The sequence below is a fragment of the Apus apus genome, chromosome 22, assembly GCF_020740795.1.
Source record: "Apus apus isolate bApuApu2 chromosome 22, bApuApu2.pri.cur, whole genome shotgun sequence".
Lineage (NCBI taxonomy): Eukaryota > Metazoa > Chordata > Aves > Apodiformes > Apodidae > Apus > Apus apus.
The window spans coordinates 1,422,077-1,446,923 of record NC_067303.1 but is presented as its reverse complement, the minus strand read 5'-3'; the positions used below and the strand labels follow the sequence as shown (position 1 = coordinate 1,446,923).

General features: G+C 44.5%; 1 protein-coding gene across 3 annotated transcripts in view; it reads left to right on the top strand.

Annotated features, from left to right (window-relative positions):
* Nucleotides 1-24,847, top strand: part of ARHGAP32 (Rho GTPase activating protein 32) — a 97,752-nt gene that overhangs the window by 20,904 nt on the left and 52,001 nt on the right. The window contains exons 4-7 of one of the 3 annotated variants that reach the window (XM_051638471.1): nt 1,408-1,530; nt 3,662-3,739; nt 12,083-12,164; nt 21,187-21,261. In XM_051638471.1, the coding sequence (XP_051494431.1) occupies nt 1,408-1,530; nt 3,662-3,739; nt 12,083-12,164; nt 21,187-21,261 (358 nt within the window). Of the gene's footprint in view, nt 1-1,407; nt 1,531-3,661; nt 3,740-12,082; nt 12,165-18,252; nt 18,287-21,186; nt 21,262-24,847 lie in introns of those variants that run through there. The other 2 variants (XM_051638475.1, XM_051638473.1) reach the window with 2 other exon arrangements.

The following is a 24,847-nucleotide window of genomic DNA, read 5'->3' as shown; positions in this document are numbered from 1 at the left end:
GAAGGAGCTTTTTTCCCCCTCTTGCTTGGATTTCATCCTCCAAAGACATCTCATTCTGCTGATAATCACAAAATAAAAGGAGGTGGCCATTCCAGTGGAGCAGCAGTTGTGTCAGTGCAGCATCTGGGCAAATCCAGTTCATGGCTGAAGTCTCTGAGTAACAGGTTGCAAAAAGTGCATAGGTCCTTCTGCTCCTCTTTGGCAAGGCAGTGCTGCAAGGGCAGCAGGTTTCTGAAATGATTGGAGCTGTCTGAGTTCTTGTTTTCTGCTTTTTTGCTTTTCTTTGCAATAGCTGCAGAAACAAGAAATATGATCTGCTCCTGTTTGCCATCACTGTTGATTAATCTGCTCAACAGAGCCTGTGTTGTGCTTGCAGTGGCACTGTCTGGATATTGTGGATTGCAGCTGCAGCTTTGGTTTCTCTGTTAATGGTCTTCTACCATCTGAAACAATAGACTTCAGTGGGCAAGGCGTGCAGGAAAGAACGGGACCAAGCGATGCCCTGCACCTGCCTGTGTCAGCAGGGCTCTTGCTGGTTAGTCTGGGCAGAGATATCTGTGTCTTTCCACTGCCTGATGAAACTGCTGCACACCAGGAATAGAAACAACTATTATTAGACCACTGCAATTCATTTTTAAATGGTTGTGATAAGGATTGAGTGCATTTTTCCTGCAATTTCCCCACTGATATGCTCCTCATGCTGAAATCCTCTGGGATGAGAGAAATCTTGGAAACCTTCTCAGCACAAAGAGAGGAAGGAAGTTATATAGAGAGAGGAAACTAGAATTTACAACAAGCCTATTGCACATGCAAAACAAAGTAACCTTTCCAATTAACTGAGAACCTTACAAAATATTACACAAGCACATAAATTAGGAATTTTCAAAGTAGGCTGATTGCAGCAAGGACTAGGAGCCCTGTTTTCTTGAAAAAAGAAATAAAAGGGTGGAAGAAAGTTGAAAGTGACACTAGTTTTCAGTTTGACAGCATTTCCTCCTTTCCTCAGTGCCTCTTCTTGAGCATTAATTCCACTTTTCAAAGAATTTTGGTAGTTGGTTTTGTATTGCCATTGTAAGTCCTTCAGGAAAACAAGTATGATTTGGTGTTGAAAGGAGGTGTAAACAGTCACTGCCTTGTTCCTGTTTGAATATAGAGATGAACAAATGCAGCATTTTTGTCCTGAGCGGGATGGAAGGAACCATACAACCTCCTGAAACAGGCTTTATGAATTTCTCTTCCTTTCTGGGTGTGCTGTGCCCTGTGCTGTCCCTCCCTGCTGCTCCTCGGGGGCCCCCAAGCTGTGCTGTCTCTGGAAATCAGCTTGAAATCTCTGCCATGTGTGAGCACCAATAAAATATCTCCTCTCTTGTCCTCAGCTGCCTCACAGTCCTCTGCTCTTTGTTTCAGATTGATAACAAGGGGAATCACCTGCTAGTCCATGAGGAATCATCCATTAATGTTCCTGCTATTGCTGCTGCCCATGTTATTAAGAGATATATTGCTCAAGCAGCAGACGAGCTGTCCTTTGAGGTAAATAATGAAGTGACCTTACATTCCTTGTTGTCATGTATGGAAGAGTGTAACCTGTGTGTGTCTGTGTGCATCAGGAAAATATTCAGACAGTTTCAGAATGTTTTGTGAGGTGAAGCTTAGAAAATTCAGTTGAATATTCAATTTGCACTGGGTTGGATAAAGGGAGGAGTTAAGTCATCTTTAAAATACAGCTTTGCTTGGCATTGGTGTCTTCTAAATAAACAGACACTGCCAAGTGCTCCAGCCTGGGCTCTGAGCAGCGACAGACCCTGCATAGCTTGTATTGTGTAGTGGGTTAAAAGTATGTTGTCTCTTTTCAGGAAGACTGTCCACATATGTGTGCACCTGGACACAGGCCAGTTGAATTATTCACTGACCAGTTTGCACAGCCTCTGTTCCTGCTCACAAGTCTGTGCCTAAAATAATTTTTAAGAGCTTCTGCTCCCATGAAAAGGAAAGAACCAGCCTGTCAAAAATTTGGTACTTAAAGGGCAGGTGATAATCTGCTGCTGTTCTGAACATCTTACTTGATGCAGAGTAGGAGCTGTTGTGGAGCAAAGCTCTGGGACATCAGCCCCTGGAAGTCCAAGTATCTGGCTCCTGAGAAGTCTGCCCAGAAAGTGGCATTTTATGCTCCGAGTGTGTATGTGCAGTGGTGCTGTCAGTGTTCAGTGATACACAAAAAAGTGTAAAGGAAAACAGTGCCCAAAGGAGCTTCTGTGGTCACATTCATAGCACAGCAGGAAGTAAAATAATTGTGCTTGTCTGGTGCTGCCAGAGTTTTGTTCATACTGAGAACCAGGCAGTTATTAGTGTACACCAAAGAACTGTGCTAATCAGAGGACATGTGAGTGTGTCATCTTCCAAGTGAAAATGCACACAGTGCAGGACACAGGCTGTTTGTCAGTGCCTCTGTATTAATAAAAGCACTAAGATGGTACTGGCTGCTGTAAATCTTACAGCCCCTGCCAGCAGCTGCCCCACAGTCCAACAAGTTGTGAAGAGGCACAGCAGGGAAAGCAGGGCACGTGTGGCTTGCTGAGCTTGTGCAGGGAGAAGCCTTGGCAGAACAGCAGTGGAATATGAGCAGTCTCTTTACAATGCTCTGTTCTCTGACCCAAACTTTATCTTTAGTTTAGGCTGTTGTTAATTTCTAATGACCAATTACAAAAGTAGCTGCCTGGCATTTGCTCCCAGTACTCAGAACAATTCTTCTCTGCTCAGTGTGGTGACAGCAGCTTCCTCAATGGAAATGTGCTGTGCAGTTGGCTTGCTGTGCCCTTGAGGAATGCACTTCACTTCCCTCTGCCTCACTTACCCCTGTCTGAAAAATGGGGCTGTGTTACCTTCTTTGTAAAGCACTTTGAGACTCATCAGTGTAAAACATCTGGCAAAGGCTATTACCAAGTTTTGCTATCCCTAGCTGCAGTATTTATTGAGGTTCTGTCCTTCTGCTCTGGCCTATCTTATTTTCTGTCATAGAGGCCACACAATCTTGATCCCCCCACCAAACCACATCCAGGATTGATTGTACTGATTTCCTTTTGAATCACTGCAGAATTACATTTTAATGGAAAAGAGGAAGGCTTCAGAAAACCTGTTTGTCTCTGTGCTTGTTTTCCTTCCTGTTGCTGTCCCACGACACCACTTCTGTTTGTTTTCTGATTCAGAGAAGCATGTCTTGGTCAGTTTGTGAGCTACAAAGGGAGCTCCACTTTTTGCTGTGAAAGGAAACAAGGTAACATATGTAATTGCCTACATACACCTGTCTAGGACATGTAGTAACAATTAGTTCAGCTACTTGAGAAAGTTTTGTGAAGTGTTTTACACTCTCCATTCTTACTTCTGTCTACAGTTTAATCAGGAGACTTCTGTGCCCCTTGGCAGAGAGCCTGCTGCCTTGGAGAGCTGTTTCCTTAAGAACAGCTGGGTCCTGTGTGTTGTACAAAGCAGCAACTCTCCTACCTCACAGATTTTACAAAGGCAGATGTCTCCAGATGGGCACTGGTGCAGTTGCTCACACATCCACACATCATACAGTTTTTTGCAGGGCTGAAGAACACAGTTTTGGGCTTGTGCTCTCCTCCTGGCCAAGTTGCAGGCTCTGATTGATGTTGATCTTTTGCAGGTGGGAGACATAGTGTCTGTTATTGATATGCCACCAAAGGAGCTGACCACGTGGTGGAGAGGGAAACATGGATTTCAGGTAGGCACAAGCATCAGACTTGATAGGGCAACTTAAATAAAGGCAGGGAACTCAGCAGGGTGGTCACAGACCTGCTGTGCCTGCACAGGGTTACTCATGGCTGTGAGCTGAGTGTCCCTGTGTTGAGGACTTCCCCTTTCTCTCCAACTTGGGCTGGAGGTCTTCATAAGGTGTTGTCTCCCTGCCTGGCTGTGGGAGGTGGGGACAGTCATGTCCCTGTGATGGACAGCTGGCCTGATGTTGGTGGAAGCTTGTGTTGCACCTCCACCAAGGCAGCTGACACTGTTACTCACATCATCCCATTCCTGCCACTGTCTGAAACTGGATCAGTCAGAACATGGAGGACTCAGAAAAAGCCAGTGGAGAAGACACTGACTGGGACTGGCACCCCAGTAACCTGTGCTTTCCTGTCTGCATTACTGTGCAGTGCTCAGTTACTGATCTCTGTACGTACTGTAGCAGAGAGATTTAGACTGAATTTTCAAAACATCCTAAACCTGGGGATTAGGTACCAAAACTTTTGCATGGAAATGTCAGTTTCTTTCCCAAAGAGCTGGTGTTCCCTTGCTTGGAATTGCTCACTGGGAAATTTAAAAAAGTCTTTATGAAACAAAACCCCAAAGCTGCTGAAGGTTGAGTCAACTGCCTTTGTGCCTCCTCACACTGTAGTGTCTCACATTTCAGCTCCTTTTAAGCAGGAGGGATTTTCATACTGCAGCTGCTGTCTGTGAGTAGGTGGAATTACGAGTTTGCTCTGGAGAGGGTCAGAATTGACCAGACACTTGCATATTTTGGCCTGGAAGGTCTTCTCAAAGTACCTCAGATTTTCCCTGACAGACCCTTCTGTGCCAGAGCCAGGCTGTGGTTCTGCACCAGGGCTGTGTGCAATGGGATCTACAAACACAACAGATCCCACCTCAATGGAGTGTTAGTTCCATGATTGCATTTCTGTTTGATGAGCCAAAGCATGTGAGATACAGCTTCTGTTGACTTAGTATCAGATGTAGGAATCCAGCTAGTGTCTCATTTGTAAAAGCAGAGCAGTGTGGACATATGATACCTGCTCTGAAATGAAATTTGTTCCTAGAGTTAGTGCAGTGATACTTCTTGAGCAAATGACTGGTGTTCTGGTTTTGAATAGTGTCTTTGTGGGACTTCTGTTCTGATTTTAGTATTTGCCATCCTATCAAAAATTAATTAAATCCTTTAGCACCACTTGGAATGATCAGACTGTGCCACGTTTAACTTCCAAGTGAATCAATAAAGCAGAAATCCTCTGTGGTCTGTGCATGACAACAGACACTTTGCACGAAGCTGATGGGTGACAGGCGTAGGGTGTCCCCACCCAGCAGCTCCATTCCATTGCTCAGTGCAAGCTCCCTGCATGCCAGCAGGCTGGCTGAAATTGGGGCTAGAAATGAAGAGCATCATGGGTGATTAAAGACAAAAGTAGCAAGGGAGCCCTTGAGCAGTTTGTCACTGCCTTCTGTCTCTCAGATCAGAGCAATGCTATTGTGCTTTCCCAAAGGTACAATGATGAGCAAACTGCTTGCAAAGGGGTTTGTCTATATCCACCCCAGTCAGTACTGGCACAACAGATCTGAACAGCTGCAGCAACAGAGCACCATCTTTTTGCATAACAGAAAATTAGGGGTGGAATAATCTTGCATCTTAAATTCTAGCAGGAGTCGTTCACGCTATGAATCAGATCGTGGCCACTGAACCCCACTCTCTGGCAATCCAGCAGCCACAATGTGAGTTTCAGCAGCTCTCAGGATGTGTTGCACACATGCAGAAAATGAAGTTAGCCTGTTTTAAGAAGTTCCTGCCTGTCAGCTGAGTTCGGGTACAGACCATCTGCATGCTTCCTGTCCTGCTGACAGCAGAGCAAAGCTAGTTAGCTCAGAGGTGGTTTTTCACAGCTGCATCCCTGTTGACAGGCAGTCATTTCAGAAGCTTTGCTAACTCAGTTATTACTCCACAGATATATCTCTTCACACAACCATGGGCCTGATTTGCAGAGAGGTGCATTTTTCCTGACAGTTTCTGTCATTTCCTTGAGATGTGTTTATCAGAGCTTTTTATTTCCATCAGCTACCAAGGGATGCAAATTGTAGCCTTGTGCACAGAGGGAGAGGGTTTTTAGCTGGGTTGCAAGTTTAGGGCCCAGAGGCTGTCAGGGTACAGAAGAAGTACATTCCTTGTTGGAATGGAGCTTTTTGGCCATACTAACTGCTGCAGGGACACTGAGAAAGGACAGTTCTCTCTGGTGTTGATAGACCAGACCTAGGGTTGTGTTACAGTTCAGTACAGAGTGTACTTGATGAATACTTAAAAGGAATGTATAGGTGAAAAATGTTGCTATAGCAATGGGGCTAAGAACTGAGGAAACTGCAGCCTTTAAAGCATTTGTTATAGGCAAAGAATTCTGTTCCCCTTTATGAACAGTAGCCACTTTAAATGTGATAGAAATCTATTGATCCAGCCATTCGAATTAATAAAATCAGCAAAGGCTGTCTGGCCAGATAATTGTGGTTCTGAGATAAAAGGAGAAGGTCCAAAGACCAAATGTTTGGACAGTTTGTTTGTGTTACTTCTCAGGTTTTTGCTTTGTGCTAGGAGAGGAACAAGGTTTTATCATCTGCACCCCAGTTTACACTGTAAATCACGTCTTGGTAGGAGGAGAACAAGGTTTTGCTGAGCATGGTGAAAAACTACATCTTGACTGAAAAGAACCTGCCTGGCTTCGTGCACTGAAGCCAGGTGTGACCCGTGTGGCTGGGCAGAGGTGCATTCACTTCTGCTTGTCCCCCATCCATTAGCTCCGGGGGTTTCTCAGTGTTCTGCAGATGAACAAGAGGCAGGGCTACAGACTTCAGCAGAAATGCAGATCTGATGGGTTATAAGGATGTTCAATGTGAACTGCAGTTTGATTCAGCATGGAAGGCAAATTTCCCTGTGCCAGCCAGAGCTTTCCTTCAGGAGCACACCTCACTGGGTTTCTTCTGCTGCAGATTCCTTTTGCCTCTCTCCCAATACCTGAGGTAATGACTGCAGTGCAAGACACTTAATCCTGTGCAGAACAAAACAACCCACCAGGATTCTTATCATGTTCTCTGCTTAAAGCAAAATGATTTAAAAGACATTTTTTCCTCCAGCTTATTTCTTTTCAAATGTCCTTGGTGAGTCACTGCTTTCATTGTAAGGTTGTTACCTAAATTACAGCCACCTCCACATTAACAGCCTTCCAGCCCTCTTTGTTCTCCTGTTTCTTCATGCTTTGTCTTTTCAATCAGTAACTCTGTTTCAGGAAGCTGAATCGTTTGGGACAGGCCCTTTTTTGATGCTTAACTGCCTTTTGATGTTCTGAATAATTCCCTGTTTTGGGTATAGTTTGGAATTTTTTGGAATGTATCTGTGCTTCCCTGAGCTTGCACTGGTTGGGAAACTGGAGGCCCTTGCCTTCAAACCATGTTCCATCCTGAACCTGACCAGGATTTCCCATAAAGGGATATATTCTGTCTTGGATTGGTCAAGAGTAAAACAGGCTGTTAGTAGAGAGCATTTTCTTTTTCTTGTGCATCATTTTGTAATAAATAACCTGCAAGTGATGGGAACATAGGAGTCCAATTAGTAAAAATGCCCTATGTCAAAACCAAAACCCAATCAAAATCTCTCAAATAGTGGTTTGTTTGCCATTTATGTTGCTACTGCTTTCTCATTTGTTTCAATTCCCTCCTCCTACACTGAAAATTATTACTGTTGCTTTGACTTTTCTCCTTAAAGTCTCGTGGCTCTTCCAGTTCCAACAGACACTGACATAAAAGTGAAAATAAGATCCAGTAGCTCTTGCATACACCAGTAGTTTGTGCTTTCCTCCTCTGGTTAAGGTGTTAGTGATTTTTATTAACCTTTAGATGAGTATTTATCTAAATATCTACTACCCTTGCTATTCATTTTCATACTTTGCCAAATCCTCTAATCCTGGCTCAAGCTCTAAGAGAGCTTTGCTACATCTGTTGAGATTAGCTCTGGGACTAAACCCATTTATTTATACAAAATCATGGAAACTTTTCCATGGGAGAAAAAGCAGCATCTTGTAAGTGGGTGGGAATGAGGCCTAAGTTAGAGGTTATGACCCTAAAGATGATCTCTTGGGGATCTTACAAGAAAAGTCAGAATAAATAAGTCAAAAAATGTAAACTGTCAGCATTATTATCATAAGTTAACATCAGAGAGCTTGTCAACACTAGCACAAGTAAAAATGCTCTTTCCCTTGAAAAACCATTATAATTATTGGTTGTGAACAATTAAAGAAGTTCTGGAAGCAATCAGCATGAGAGAACCCATATCACTGCAGCTGTGGAGTCTCCCAAATGCATCATTTGTGGGATGGAGCTGAGATTTCACTGGATGGGCACGTTTTTCCTAACTTAAAAATTGCCTCCTGCATCTCCCTTGCACATGAAGTGTCCAAGAGAGACTCTTGGCTACAGGGAAATATTTTAAAACAAAATAATCAGTTTTATTTAAATACCAGTACTCTGTGTATGTACCAGTCAGCCTGTTGTCCTAGCAAAGCAGCATCCCTGAGCTGGGAGCTGCCTGAAGAAGGGCCCCTCTATGTGGTGCTTCTATTGCTGCTGCTTTTCTTGTGCTAATTGGCATCTTTCTGTCTCTAACCTGCACAAAACCCACCCCTGTGTTGTGTAACTTGGGGATATCATCTCCTGGCAAAATTGGCACCCCCAGCTGAGTGCGTGGGTGGGAGAAGCTGGACATTGTCCTGGGTTCTGGATGGGTTCTTCAGCTCTGTGGGTCACCTGAGCAGAAGGGAAAGGCACAGGCCAGGAATTAGTGGGAGCCAGAGATGAGAGAAGCAAGGTCTGCTGCTCCCTAGAGCTGCTGGTTCAAGTTCTGTTCCTGTGCTGTCATATCTTAACAAAAAGCGTATTCCAGGTTTTTAGCACTAAGTATGATGGATTCCAGTTTGTCCTCTTACTTGGACAAAATGTTGCCTTGCTGGATTTTGTGAGTGGGGGAAGCAGAAGTTACCTGCTATTACTGTTTACTGTCGCTTCCCTTAGGGAATTTGGAATAATTTCAAAGTCTGGAGACACCTGGACACACCGTGCATGACATTGCTTGGGGGTTTATGGGTGAAAATCAACTTGGATTAGGTAAAAGACATTACTTTTTTCCTTGGAGATTAAAGGAAATTGTGCAAAATCATAGAATCATAGAATCATAGAATGGTTTGAGTTGGAAGGGACCCCAAGGATCGTCAGGTTCCAACCCCCCTGCATGGGCAGGGCCACTTCCCACCAGCCCAGGCTGCTCCAAGCCCCATCCAACCTGCCCTTCAACACTGCCAGGGATGGGGCAGCCACAGCTTCCCTGGGCAACCTGGGCCAGGCTCTCACCACCCTCACACTCCAGAATTTCCTCCTCATGTCTCACCTCAATCTCCCTCTTCCAGTTTTCATCCATTCCTCCTTGTCCTCTCCCTCCCTGCCCTTGTCCCAAGTCCCTCCCCAGCTTTCCTGGAGCCCCTTCAGGCACTGGAAGGTGCTCTAAGCTCTCCCTGGAGCCTTCTCTTCTCCAGGCTGAACACCCCAACTCTCCCAGCCTGGCTCCAGAGCAGAGCTGCTCCAGCCCTTGGATCATCTTCATGGCCTCCTCTGGAGTCTCTTCAAGAAATTAATTACCTTCTTGTGTTGGGGGCTCCAGAACTGGACCCATTTCTCCAGCTGAGGTCTCACAAGATCATGTAAAGGGGTAGAATCTCCTCCCCAGACCTGCTGGCCACGCTGCTCTTGCTGCAGCCCAGGACACGGGTGGTCTCTGGGCCTCACGGTGGGTCTCACGGTGCCTGCCCATGTGGAGCTTCTCATCCACCATCACCCCCAGGTCCTTCTCCCCTGGACTGTTTTCAATCCATTCTCCCCCCAGCCTGTATTTCTGCTTGGGATTGCCCCAACCCAGCTGCAGGACCTTGCACTTGGCCTGGTTGAACTTCATGCAGTTAGCACAAGCCCACCTCTCCAGCCTGTCAGGGTCCCTCTGGATGGATCCCTTCCCTCCAGCCTGTCACCTCCCCACACACTTTTATGTTGTTGGCAAACTGGCTGAGGCTGCACTCAGAGCCACTGGCCATGTCACTGACAAAGATGTCAAATAGCAGTGGTCCAAGTACTGGCCCTTGGGGAACACCACTCATCAGAGGTCTCCATCTGGAGATGGAGCTCCATGGAGCTGTTGATCACCACTCTTTGGGCGTGTAGAGAAGGGACTGCTGGCCAGACTCAGTGCTGGCTGCATGGTGGCTCCAAAGGATTTCATAGATGTGCTGACATGGATGGCAGCAGTCCTGGCCCACTTCTCCTCTTTCCATCAGCGTGGGGCCCATCCCCTGGCTCCTCGCCATGGATTGTTGCAGCACTTGCCCAAACTGTGGCTGCCTCAAGTGACTTGATGCTTTCAGCTGTCCAGATCACATGCCTGACACAGGGCAGGAAATCCTGGTCTGGGGTGTCTCAGAAGGGTGGTGGTGCTTGGATTACATGGCACAGTACAGAAGCTGTGTTGGGTCAGGAGGTGGGATATGGGAGGACAAGGTCGGGAAATATGGACTAAGGATAGAAGGTGCCAAGGGAGCTGGTCTGGCTGGACTTTCACCTGGGGTGAGAGTAAGAAGGAAGACACTGGAAAGTGGAGAAAAGGTTGGGATGCTGGGAAGTGTAAAATTCCTACCTGGTCATGTCTTGGTCTGAATCCTTCAATATTGAAAGGGAAATAATTTCACTTCTCCCCAGATGGAGACACCTTTGAGTGGCATGGGTATTTCTGGAGGCACATCCTATTGAAACAAAACATAAAGATCCTCCCCATGCTCTAGTCTCCAGCCCTCGTGCTGGTTTAGATAATCTCTCCAGCAAGTCTGAGCTAGAAGGGAAGCAGGGAACAGTGCTGTGGGGAAGGTCAGTGCAGGAATGCTGCAAAGCATTTGAAAGGAGCCAGTCCCAGGACCTTGCTGTGACTTGGGCCCTTGGAGGTGTCAGTGGTGCTGGCAGCAGAGAAGCTGCTGCATCCAGTGCCTGTCACCATGCTGGGCACAGCAGTGCTCTGGGGTAGCCCAGGGTGGGGTGTTGCTTTTGAAGCAGCTTCAAATATTTGCCATGGAGAGTCTTGCCTCTGGGGATTGTTTCTGGAATATTCTTTCTGTTTCAGCTCAATTAGCAGATACACCAGTAAATCATCCCAGTTCAACAGCCTGGGGGGGGTGTCAGCTCCTCTCTCCAAGCAGTTGGCAGGAATGGATGTTGTGGCACCATTCTCCTTTGTCCTTTGCTGAGAGGGTAACTGAGACACAACAGTTGTATGGATTTGTCCATGTCCAGGAGCAGATAATAAGAAACACACCATGAGTTTTGCCTCGTGGCAGAGATGGTTTTTTCTGCATCATGCTGTTCCTTCTAAAAACACTTGTGTTTATTCCTAGTCAAATTACTGGGTTCTTACTTACAAATGTAGAACTCATTTTACTCCATGTATATCTTATTAAACCTGTTCTCAGTTCTAAGATTGAATTTAATTCAATCTAGCTAAAACCATATTTGAACTTTTTTAGGAAGGCCTTTAAACATGTTTAATTGGAACCCTTCAGGAGTATCCCTTGTTACCCACACTCATCAGACCAAGCACACACAACCAGGTGAGGACACAGAAGAGATCTCTCTGCACTCAAAGTGTCTTCTCCTGGCTTATCCTACAAGAATTTGCCTTTTTTTGCAGTGGGACTGTGCAGACATGCAAATCTATTGACCCATACTTGATTTAAGTTTTTTAAAGGAATAAAATGTTAAAGGGCTTGTGAATATAGTATTGTGACAGTGAAAAAAGGTCAAGTGTTGGTGAGACCTGAGTAGAGATAGCTGGGATGCTGAAAGCTGAGACCTCTGGCTCTCCTCATTACATTTCATGCCACAGACAAGCAGCCAGGTGCAGGAAACCCAGCTGAAATCCTTCTCTCTGGAGTTTCCCCTGAGTTGTAAGGGTGTGTGGCACACTTGTCCTCTCCCTGTTGCAAGTTGAGTATCTCAGTCCTGTGTACCAGGCTTAGAAAACAGACTGAGAAATGTATTTTACAGAACCAGTTATTAGGTTTGTAGAATTTTTGGCTGCCTCCTTTTCAAAAATAATTACTCTTACCCTGGTCATTTTATGTTGGATCATGTTGTGAAGCAGAGTTCAAGGAAGATGTTTAACAGTTGGCTGGTTTCTCAGTTCAGATCTTAAAAACACTCCATTCATATTCTGCCTCTCTCTCTGTTTTTACTACAGGTTGGATTTTTCCCTAGTGAGTGTGTTGAACTAATTAATGACAAAGTTCCTCAGTCTGTGACCAATTCTGTGCCAAAACCAGGTAAGTGTATCATGTTTTATGATGCAGTGGAAGAAACTGGAGGTGTCTTCTTGGTGTTCCATGTTTCATATCTCCTTCATACATACCGTGTTCTGCTCTGTGCATTGATCATCTTTATACACACTGTGTTATCCTTTCTGTGTTATCACCCACACGTTACCTCTCTGAACAGTCCCCACTCTTGACTCTGCTTTCACCTGCAGTGTTTTCTAAGCTCCTGCCAATGTCCATCCCCTGCATGATTTGAAAGATTTTAAGCTTACAAGAATTGAAGATTCCTTCGGTGATCTGTAGCTAGTGATTCCATCCAACATCTCAGTTCTTGGTGTCCAGAGAGGGTTGGATGTTAGGGATTTTAAATAGTGAACATACAGGCAACCCAAAAATGTTTATGCTGACTTAGATGGAATAGATTAATTTGTTACTGGAAGCTTCTTTCTGTTTGGGGATTGATGGAGAAAGTCAGATACAACAGAACTTGGAATCCTGATTGTTTCTGCTCTGGGTATATGGCTCCATCTACTTCTGCTGCCTTCTGGACAGTCTTGTTTTGTATGAAATACAGGCAGATTAATACCAAGCTCTGCCTATGAAGGGTAAAATAAGTAGAAAAGGAGATCTTGGATCTGATTCTGCTGTCATCCCAGTACACTCTGGACGTGACTGCAGTTAGATACGCTGGAATAACTGAGACCTCTGCAGAATTTATTGGTGGTGAAGCTTTTGTTTTATTCTTCCAGTTATGTTTTTTATCTACTCATATATATCAAGACAGAGCTGTCTGTCTTCTGTATCAAGAGAAAGCAGTTTGAAATTGCTGATCCTGAAACCCTCCTGCAGCAGGCAAGTGGAGCTGGAAAGCAGCTTAACTGGTGTTCTCTTATCTTATAATCATGTTCCTTATCTTACAAGATTGCTGAGTGGATAGTTTAAAACAAATAGATGTGATTCAAAAGTTGGACTTTTACTGAGGGAAAGGCATTTTATCAGATCTTGTGTTACAGCTTGGAGCTCTTGGTTCAGCAGAACAAAGCCCTGAGCACCCCTCAGCTGTGGCACAGCCCGTCCATCTGCTTCCCAAAGAGCTGACGCTTGAGGGAAATAGTTTTCTCAGCCCCTGGTATCTCCAGCCTTTGTCATTGCAAACATGCAAATGTATATGCTGGAATCAGTGTCCCGGGGATCACTAACAACTCAGAGTGCTGCAGCAGGTGGTCATTCCATAAATCCAGTGTCTGCCTTTTGTTGTTTGAAGTTGATCTGGAAATACTAGGATCAGTCGCTGCTGTGGTCTCTGTCAGAGCATGTAGACAAGGGCAGCTCAAGCTAAATACAGGCCAGGCTGATAGATACAATCATAAGCAAGTGTTTGTTATTAAATATGGCTCTGGCAATTAAATGTAATGAGCTGCTAGTGAGTAAATTTTTGCTGTTCTTTAATGAGAGATAATGAAGCAGCGTAGATTAATAGACTCTATTTGGCTTTAACAACACACTAGGGGGTGGATTTCCTCTTTCAATGCTGGGAAATGTTTGTTATAAAGTTGATACCAAAAGCCCAAGTCCTATTAAAAGTAATAAGTTGAAAGATATTGCCAAGTCATGAGGTTGTCCCTGTTGACCTTCCCTGCTAGTTGTTCTTTGTGTACAATTTAAGGCAAAAGGCTGCTCTAGAAGAGCACTCATGAGTCTTCAGATGTAAGGGTTGCTCGGGTGAATCTTGCAGCTGTTTCTGTAATCCTCCCCTGCCCTTCCTTTGCACCCAGAATGTTTGATAGATTTCTTTGGAGCTTTATACTTCCCATTTTTTCCACCTTGGGAAGTAACACAACTTGTATGGTGGAGGCAGAAGGCTGAAGACTCTTTCCTTGGTAGCTACAGAAATGGTGACTTGGTGGGAGCTAGGAGGCAGGGAGGAGGTTCCCATGGTTAAGGCTGTCAAATGTGGTGTTGGAGACCTGGAGGAACCTGGCTGCCTGGAGGGAAACAAATGATGTGTGAAATCCAGGAGGAATAAAAAGGTGAAAAGGGAGGAAGGGGTTTGGGGTTCCTGGGCTGTGTTGCCACCCACACTGGATGCCCACACTCCAGGAAGGTGGCGTGGGGCAGAAATGGATTGCTGGAGCACCCTGGATGGCTCAAGGAGCTCTGCTGTGGAATATGCACCTGGATCCTCCTAGGTGGGTCCTCCTGAGCCTGCTGGGAATTGCACTGCTGGGCTGATGCAGAAGAGCTTGCCTTTCCCTCTCCCATATCCCATGCACTTCATGTGGCTCAAGCATGTAGAGTATTGCTCATGTACTTAAATACCCACATCAGTTAATTTCCTCCCTTTAGCTGTATTTTAAACATCAGTTTGGAATTTCCCAAGGAACAGAGACTTTTCTGAAAGGAACCACTTGGAGCTTTTGTCCTTACTCAACATTAGCAGAAAACTTCATCTCGAATTAATGTGGAGTTCTAGATTTGGGCTTGATAAGACATGCTTATCAACATGCAAACTTTATTTTCTTTAATCAGAAAATGATGTGGAGCATCTAGGACATTTTGTATCTGCAGCATGAAGCTCTTTGCTGTCAAGGCATTTACAAACATAGAACTCCTTGTGTTGTTTAGTTATCCATAGATTTGGCTGGATTGAGTAATCTAATGAAAAGCAGATGGAAGGCAAAGAACTTCCTGCCCTGGGTTTTTATTATTATTTATAATTAGAGGATTTTCATTTGCAGAAGTGATGGGGACAGCATTTTAACAGAACCATAAAATATTGCAATAGTCTAGAAGGCAGTACAAATAATGACTGAAGTTCAAATGAAAATGAAGCACAGGGAATGGGAGGGGAGGGTTGGGTTTAAGTGCAAACCCTGCTTTTAGAAACCATATTTTCTTTGACTGTGGAAATAGGATAATGCAGCCAGTGCCTGAGATAAATGAAAGAAAATGGCCCATACAGGAAAACTCTCCACTGTGTTCAGTTCTGAAAATTCAAAGTAATAAGAAAGAATGTTGGGTTTGCCTTGAGTCACCTCTGAAGTTTGGATTGTCAAAGCTGTCATCTCCCAAAATGCTGCTAGGGGTAGGTGTGCTTGCAGGGCTGTACACACATCTGTGCCTGCATGTGCACACCCAACTATCACCTGAAAATTAGTTTCATTATTTCTGAACAAAATTGTTTAGTGTTTCCTTTTTCAAACTTTTTACACCTGAGAAGGTCCCACAAGGAGAGGAAAGGGTGCTCAGGTGGTCTTGGAATTTGCCTCTGGAGTAGTATTTTTCCCTTCAGTACAGTTCTAAGCTTCTGTCCCCATTTTTGTTCATGTTTGGTGCTGAAAAAAAATGTTTTTGTTTCAGGTGGGATGGAAACTGCCATCCCACCTGTGTCTGTGTGTGGCAAGAACTCTGTAAAGATCCAGGAAGGCAGAGTGGGCTCATCAGACCCCACATTTCTTGAGCACTTTCCTTTTTTCTAAATCCTTCCCATCTTCTTACTCAGAGGCACCACTGTAGTGATTAAACTTCTTAGCCTAAATTCTTTTATTGAATTGATATCTGGTTTGTCATAGTTAATGCCATTTACTGACACTTTAGCAAAATTTCAGTACTACAATAGGTGGAATCAGCTTGGATTTCTAAAGAACTGCAAAGAGATACAGGATAAAGGTTGCATTTGAATTTCAGATATTCACTGAGAAGTGAATCTTTTAAATATTCATTGTGCTGCTTAGAAGGAAGACATCAATTGCTGGTTTGGTTTTTTTCCCCTTCTAAGTGAACATTTGGGAGTTGCCTCTAAAGTGTGGCCACATTTGCTCTTCTCATTCCCTTCTGTCCATGTCTGGTTGGTCATTTCTGGGCTCACTGTGTGTGTGCCTGTGTGTTGGTGCTGTCCCCCTCACCCCTGTGGCACAGTAACATCAGTGTTCACCTCCAGCTGCCTGTTTCACTCTGTTTTTTCTCATCGTTCTGGATACTTGTAGTTGAACAACATGTCAGATCTCACCTTGTGCTTCACCCCATCTCAATGCCATTTGTTTCATGGCTGTTGCTCTCCAGTAGCATTGTGCTGGGCACCTGCTGCAGTGTGCCTGGGCACCAGGGCTTGTTGAAGGTCTCTGAACATGGGGAGCATCTGGGTTACTGGGGAAACAAAGAATAAAGTTGCAGTTTGCAGTGGGACAGTTAGAGCTGAAGTGAAGAAATGGAGGAGAAAGAAGGTAATGCTTCCCTTTCTGGTTTTCCAAATAATGGGGCATTTTTAAAGCCTCAGGGGTCATTCTCACAAGTTCCTCAGTCTCACTTAGGATGAAAGAGTCAATAACCCCAGCAGCTCTGCCCACCTTTGTGGAGGATTTTTCATATTCCTGCCTGATCCCTTAATTTAATCTAGATTTAACAGGTAAATGTGCTCTTACAATATGCAACTAAGGACACATTAAAGGGTACTTGTTAGCATTACAAGTCATTGTAAATGTATACTTTTTTATTAAAACCTAAAATCCAGATTGATCTGGTTCAACACACCAAATGCAGATGATCCACTGAGCTTCAGGAGGATTGAAATTCAGGTCTGGATCAGGCAACAGACAGTTTTGACCTCCCAAAGGCTCTGGTACAGCCCTGAATGGATTAATTTTAACTGCAGAAATGCAACCTGAGTTATATTCTTTGTGTCAGAGCTATTACAATCATCACAGGCTCTCTAGGGGTCATGCCTGGTTTGCAACAGGCTGGTTGTTAATCCCTGGACAAAAAAGATTGTGGGTGGGTTTTTTTTTTTAAATAAAGTTCAGGAAAAATAAGATGCAAATAGAACTAACATTCTGTTCTGTTGAACAGCAGCTTGGTACTGCTGAGTGCATTATGTCTTAATTAGTGTTTTTATAAGGAAAATATGGAAAGATAATCTGTGTGTAATTAGTACTGGTCTTGTTAATCTTGTGTAAACAAACCAGTTGTTTGGTGTTCAATGGGCACTGCCTCATTAAAGGTAGGTGAAATGAGCCAAGACAAGTATCCATCCATCTCCAGCATGGAAGCAGACAGGAATACACCTACTAACCTGCTCAGGGCCACCCAATGCAGTTCTTTATGCAGGAGACAGAAAATGTCCCCAGGATTGACAGACCCAAGGATTGATCCTTCAAGACATCACATTCCCAGCTCCTGTGGAGCTCAGGCAGAGCTGTGAGGGGACCAAGACTGCAGGCTCAATGGGAGTGTTGAAGACTACTGCTTGAGGAGACTTGCAGATGGCTTTGAATGTGCTGTGGATATTTCTCCAAGGTTCTGAAAGCCACCACCTTGCTTAAACCCCAGACTGGAGCTGGTCTGATCTGCAGGGAATTGATTTCCTGGATTTTTCTCTTCCATCCAAAAAAAACCACCTAACGGCTGGGGCTGAGCCAGCAGGAGTACATCTCTGCCTTCCCTGCAAGTATAGATTTTCAGGGAGAACTCTTTTTTGTCAATAAGCAAACACAGATCTGAGACAATTTTGTGTTTCTTGTTGCACAGAATGACCATTAAGAGAAAGCAGCTTCCTGCTTTAGCACCCTTAGAAATGCAGGGAAGCACAATGTGCAAGGAACCAAATGACACGAAAAGCACCTTTAAACATCTGGGAGTTGTTCCCTTTTCAGAGTGGTTGGCATTGTCCAGCTGCATAAAGAAATGGTACATCTTCCAGCCTTGATTCTGGCTCAGCAAAGTACTGAACCATGGGTTTAACCATAAACATCTTCTTAGCAGCCTGAAGGAACGAGTCGGATCCCGCGCTGCGCCCTGGTGCTCAGCAGGGATGGCCTTGTGCTCAGAGCTCAAGCATGCCAAGCCTGGGGGGTTGGTTTGGAGCTGGGACACCCTGGGTGGGGAATTCTTGGAGCCCACTGAATTTGCTAAGTGTTCAGGGAATAAAGCACCAAACAACTTGAAGGATTGGGTCTGGGGGTCGTGTTTTGCACTGGGTATGGCCTAGCTGAGCTTTCTATGAAATTAACCCATGCCTTGTTTTAACCAACTTGTTTTTGTTTGTTGTTTTTTTTTTCTTTCTTTTCTTAATTATACCTTCCCAGTCTCCCCTGCCCACGGAGCCCGTCCAGCATCCTGGAGCTACTTCCCCCCTTGTACGTTTTCATTTATTCCTTTTTTCTTCTTGCACTCTTTCTCTCCCTGTCTCTCTCTCTGTCTCATTTTTTCCTCCTCCTGTACATGCAGGTCAGTAGCACTGATGCTTTGAAGGGTATTCAGACAAACCAAAACAAATCTCTAGTCTAACGTGCCTTTTAAAAAGCTTAAGATTCCTTTTATTTTTAAGACCAGAAGATGCTGTTTGTGCTCAGCATCTCACAGTGCCCAAAGTGAAGCTGCCAGGTTATGTGGGATGGGCTGACATAACCAGAGAGTCCTGCTTTGGGTTGTCCTGGGCTTTTTGAGATCCTGTTAGTGCCAATCTACACCTCACAGCAATAACCCAGTGTTGGTAAAACTGGAGCCTATTTGCACAAATTGAACATTTTTGACAGTAAAGGTCTCATTTACACACGTTGACTCCCCCTGAGATGTTGTTTGGAGTTCATAAATCAGTCTGGAAACTGGATATGCAAATCCTGTAGATAGACAGGGAACAAAATAGGTAATAATCCTGGGCTGCATCAAAAGATGTGTGGCCAGCAGGGCCAGGGAGGTGATTCTCCTCCTCTGCTCTGCTCTGGTCAGACCCCACCTGGAGTGCTGTGCCCTCAGCACAAGAAAGATACAGACCTGTTGGAGAGGGTCCAGAGGAGGCCACCAAGATGGTCCAAGGGCTGGAGCAGCTCTGCTCTGGAGACAGGCTGGGAGAGTTGGGGTGTTCAGCCTGGAGAAGAGGAGGCTCCAGGGAGACCTGAGAGCACCTTCCAGTGCCTGAAGGGGCTCCAGGAAAGCTGGGGAGGGGCTTTTCATCAGAGAAGATAGTGGTAGGACAAGGGGGGATGGTTTTAAACTGAGAGAGGGGAGATTTAGGTGAGATATTAGGAAGAAATTCTTCACTGTAATGGTGGTGAGGAGCTAGAATGGGTTGCCCAGGGAGGTTGTTGATGCCCCATCCTTGGAGGTTTTTAAGGCCAGGTTGGACGAGGTTTTGTGCAGCCTGATGTAGTGGTTGGGTTCCCTGCTCATGGCAGGGGGGCTGGAACTTGGTGATCTTTAAGGTCTCTTCCAACCTCCATGATTCTATGTTTCTATATATATGGATGTATATGCTTTCCCCACACACATACAGGCTTGCAGCCTGTTGGCATAGAGACTGTGCACTGGTAACCTGGGAAACAGGCACCTGCTTCCTATTCATGCATCAAAGAATCACCAAGGCTGGAAAAGACCTGTCCAGAGGCTTCCTCCAGGAGAAGAATATTATTTGACAGCAAACTTCTTGCTTCTGGTGTGAACACTAAACCCCCTGAGCATGTGCCAACACTGTCAAATGCTCTCCAGCCATAAAGGCAGAGACTTCAGAGAGGAAGGGGAGGACAGGGCTTGTATTCAGACATGGCCATGGGGGTGTGCTGGGGCTTCCTCCACTGCTCAACTCCAAGCCAACAAGAGCCAGGGAATATTTAAACTGGGGTAGAGTTTTTAGGAATGAGGGCAAACTTTATTGCTGTGACTGGCTATATCCACTGATAAATAACCCACCAAAGTCTGGGAAGAATCACAGTAGTGAATGCTTTAAAGATCCAAGGAGTTTCCTTTGGGCATACAGGTAGGGAGAAAAGATTTTTCTTAGGGTTGTTTCCATTTTTGTATTCAGGTTTCTTGAATCTATGAGCCCTTCAAAAAGCTATTCCTGCTAAAGATAAGTAGCAGTTCAGCTGTAAAGCAGGATGAGGCTTTTTGCCCTTTTTAACATGAATACAAAGAAAGCCCAGATTTCTGGTTACTTAATGTGCATCCTGGAAGTTGGACATTCAGAGTCACTGTCCTTTCAAGCTGCTGGTGAGAAGAAAGAGTTTAACACCAGAGCAGCTGTAATATTTCTGCTCAAAGGTACAAGGCTTATTACTGGTTCTGCTTGTTTTTCATGTGAAATTACTTTCTGTCGACAGCCCTGTCCCTTTGTGACTCATGGAATTGCAACAGAGACTAGAAAGTTGGCCAGGGCTGGTGATGTGCCAGAGCATGGCAGCACATCTCCTGGAATTTGTCACTGAGGAAGAACTTTCTGTATTTTTTTAAAGTATAGAAGCTCTTGAGGTCCTCTTTGGACTTTGCTGCTGTTAAGGGGAAGTTCCTTTTTGGGTTCACAAAGCAGTTTTTAGACACTGAAGTTCTTTTTTGGCCCTCAGCTTCCCCAGATAACACAAGCTGAGATTCAAATAAGAAGGCAAGGGCTGAAATGTATTTTTGTAACTGGGACAGGGTGCCTCAGAAAAGGAGCTCTGAATCTTCAGTTTCTGAACCAAAGTCCATTATTGTGCAAGTTGCAGCTATGCTTAAAATCACTGATTTTTCTACTAGCATTTGCCAACCTAAATTGAGATCTGTTTTGTATTATTTTTTTGAAACTTTTTATGGTGCTATGTGCACATAATCTGTGTGTTTGCACTGGAATTGAGAACTGGACTGCATACACTGTGGTCACACCTGAGCCAGCTTTAAGCCAAGTTGTTCTGGTACCAGTAGCATCCACCTTCCTCCTCAGCAGCTCAAGTTTTCTTGGGATTTGGGTGTTTACTCGTTCTATCTCACCTCATCTGTTTTGCCAGTCATCCTGTGTCCTTGGCAAATCTTGGACTTCTTTTTGCACACAGACATTGCTAGTTAAGAATCAGTCAGGTCTAGAACGTGCCAGAGAAGCAACACCTTAGAATGCAGACCACTGAAAGCTGGGTTTCTCTAGCACTGTTTCTCCCATTGCTGTCTCTACAAATGAAATTGTTAATCTCCTGTGGTTTGTTCCAGGAGATGTTTTCATGTAACTTTGTCCTTTCTCTTGTCTTCTCTCTGTCCCTCTGCCCCCTTCCCACCTGACGTGCAATACGTGCAGATTTGGAGCTGGATAGTGTAAAGCCAGGTTCTGCATGTGTTACAGAGGCTCTGAACCAGTCCCAGCTGAGCTCAGGTAGAGCCCGTTGTGTGCCACCACTGTCTGTGTCCTAACAAGCCTAATACTGTACGTGATAGCAATAACCACTTACTAACACCCTAGGTTTGCTTACAGAAGCTAGATGTAGTCAAAATAGTTTATTATTCTTTTTTTGGTTGCTTGTTTTGTTATCTGATGGCTAGAAAAAACAATGCCTGGTTCTAAGAATCCTCCTTCTCACAGGCCAAATATTCTGCAAGGGATTTCATTCCAGTCAGTGAGTGCAAACCTGCTTGGCCAGGCTGGCTCTCACTGTGGATGCTCTGCACTAGTGATGCCAAGGTGGCCATTAGTCTGTGTATCCAAAATTAGCCTCCTTTCTTCCCCCCCAGCTGCTGAATTTCTAAATAAAAAGTGTTCTCTTCTCAGGCTTTCAATTTGTGCCTCAGAGAGATACAGCCAAGGAGTGTGCCAAACCCTGTTTGACCATGTTCTGCAGATAAGAACTTGCTTGAATAAGAGAGAAAGGAAATGTGGTTAAATACTATATTTTTATGGCAATGTAGATGACCCTGATGTGTACCCAGATGCACAGTGACAGCAGAAAACAACTGTGTTGTGTTGTCATTGTCATGACAACGTCACTATAGCTTTTCAGAACTAACATTATATAAAATTAAAGTGTTCCAGTGGAACTAAGGAACTGAGATATGTCTGTGGTACATTTTCTGTAGTTCAAAAATTTGATCATCAGTTATTGAGAGGTATTTGATAACAGACATTGCTCTCTTTTTTTCCTTTTTTTTTGTTTGTTTTGTTTTGTTGTTAAATCTTATCTCTAACTTTTGTTTTCCTGGATCTCCTAAGAGCTTTGAAAGAAAAAGTAAGTGGAAGTTTAGGAGAGACTGAGTAGGAAACAGGTTAAGTGTGGTTTGCCAGCAGGGTAGACGAGGGCTGTACAGTGAGGCAAGCAAATGTCATATTGCTTGTGAAGTGTGCAGACAACATGTGGTCATCTTATGTCCCTCTGCTTCATCTGGTTCCTTTGTCTTGAGGTGGAAATGAATGTACATGGTAACTGTTTCTTTCACATAGATTGTCCCAACATAGTCTTTGGGTAAAAGGATAGGATATTTGATTGTTCCTAAGAAGTACATCCCATCAGAGCTCACCTGGGCCCTGCTGTCCACAGTGTTTCAGTTCCTTAGGGAGGTTAATGTTTGTGCAATTCACTGAATGAAGCACTTGGTAGATGACAGACATCTCTTCTAATTGTATCTCAGCTGACTGCAAGTCTTCTTGTGGGTGCCTCTGCTGAAATCCTTGTCTGTATTTCCCTTGTTACCTTCTAAAGTCCCCAAAAGCAGATTTATTTTTAAGCTAGGCTTTATTTTACTCCTGTAATAAGTGCTGTATGTTTCCTTTTAAAAAAAAAAAAAAAAAAAAAAAAAAAGATAATTTTAAAGCAGTATTACTTTGCTGGTTGTTTACATCTTGGATACATTAGGAATGCCCAACTTAGTGGTCCATAATGATGTTGCATTGCTTGCTTTCAGTGCCATGGATTCTGATGAAGTGCTTATTTAATCTGAATTGCTCCAGTAATTACCTGTTTTTAGGGGAAAGAGATTTATTGCTGTGACTGCCTGGAACTGCACACAAGCTTTAAGACAAGCTATTGCAGTGATTAGTTTTTTGAGGTCTTTAAATTCATGTACAGAATTGAAATACAAATCAGAATTGCAGCAGCCTTTCCCTCTAAGTTTTAATTTCCTTGGAGTCTTCCTTTCTCTTTGCTCTCCTTCCCAAGTGATTCTTCCCCCTTCTTTTTTTTTTTTTCCTTCCTATTTTTTGGCAGAAATAGAAAGGGACAAGAACTGTGGGTTGATCTGTGGAAATGCTGCTATATACAGGATTCATCTGGTCTTCTGTAAAAGTTGCACCATAAAAATCTGTCGTTCTGCTGGAGAGTATGAGTTTGAGAGAGGAGCTCCCTAGAGCCTGTGTGCTGGGAACAGGTATTGGCAGGAAGCCCTGATTCTCCAGTGGGTGTTGATGGGGCAGGTATGCATGGGTAGGTGTGAGCATCCAGCCCCAGCAGAGCCTGCCCAGGTGCCCACCAGTCCCTCCAGCCCCCTTGGGGGGAGTGAACTCAGCAAAAGTCCGATTTTGCATCAGCAAGAGCAGCAGCATTGAGCTGTGTGGTGTGGCTTGCTCCCTCAGCAGGGCTTTGGGAGAAGGGCCCGGGCAGGTCTCTGGCTGGGTCTGCTGCTCCAGTGCTCTGGAGTTTCTTTTCTTCTCCCCAGACCCTTCCCTCCCTGGCCTGGGCACAGCACCAGCCAGCCAGGCACAGCATTTCCAGCACCATTGGGTACAGCTGGACTGGTCAGATGTCTTCTCAATGACCCATTTCACTGAAGGACAAGTTTTTGATACATTTTCATCTAGAGCTGCATGAAAAGCCACCTGAGGATTCCTGAGCTTGCTCCATGATTTACATCTGAGAAAGCTGCAGGAGAGCTGCAGGTACATACAGGTGCAGATTCCAGTGAAAGGCAGTTTTGGGGGCCTTTACCAAACTGGGACAAGCAGTGGATTTACATGGAACTTTCATAAAGTTCTCGAAAAGTATCAGTTTTTCTGCACATGGCAATGATTGCACATTGCAATCTCTGACTATGAGAATATATTTTTATGACTTGTTTCCTAATTTAGCCTTCAGTGGCAAATCTGAAATACCTTTCTTGTCCACGTAAATAAAATCTATACATCTGGGCTAGCTCCTAAGTGAGAGATGAGCAGGAATTTTAGGTATTTCAGAGAAGTTGTTAATGTTATGTAGCATTAGGAAGTCAATGTGTTTTTTCCCTCCTTCTTAATCCTTTAATCCTTTAGCAGTGCAGATGCTTTCTGACAGTAGTGAGAACCAAACATGCATTTTGGCCATGCTTTTTAAGCACCCCTGGTTGTTTTTCTTACCCACAAGACTCTCTGCAGTCTTAGGTAATGTTTGTGTGGTTGATGCAGGATTTGCAGTTTGAAGAAAGAGATATTTTTGTAACATGTCCTAGGTGCTATGGAAACATGCCTTGATGGTTATCAGGTATTTGTGAGTAAATTGGTTGACATTTTCTTCAGGAAGCCTGGATTTGAAAGCACAGAGGTTTCCCTGTAGAAGAGAAGGGATTTGGGTGTTATTGCTGTGTCTGAAGGGCCTGGGGGATGTGGGGTCAGAGGCAGAGGAAGCTTGGTGTGGGGCAGGGGACTCCAGAGTTTGGGGGAAGCCCAGGAGAGAAGTCAGGACTAAAGCAAGAGGGTGTCTGCAGGCCCTGGGGACCTGCGTGAGGAGAAGGAGACAGGGGGGGTTTTACTGTTTCATTTTTTTTCATTTTTCTCTGAAGTCTCAAAGTTTTCTAATCTGTTACAAGACCTGTTTGTCTTCTCCCAGCCCCTGAGGAGGGGAAGCCTTTGTGATTTCCAAAACAGATGCCATGTGTGCAAAGCAAGTGATTTACAGGGCTAAGTTATTGCTCCTGAGCATTGCTTTGTACCCTGTGTAATCATCTGCACAAGTGCAGGTTGGTTGAAAAGGTGATTGCTGTGGTGACCTTTTGGCTTCTTT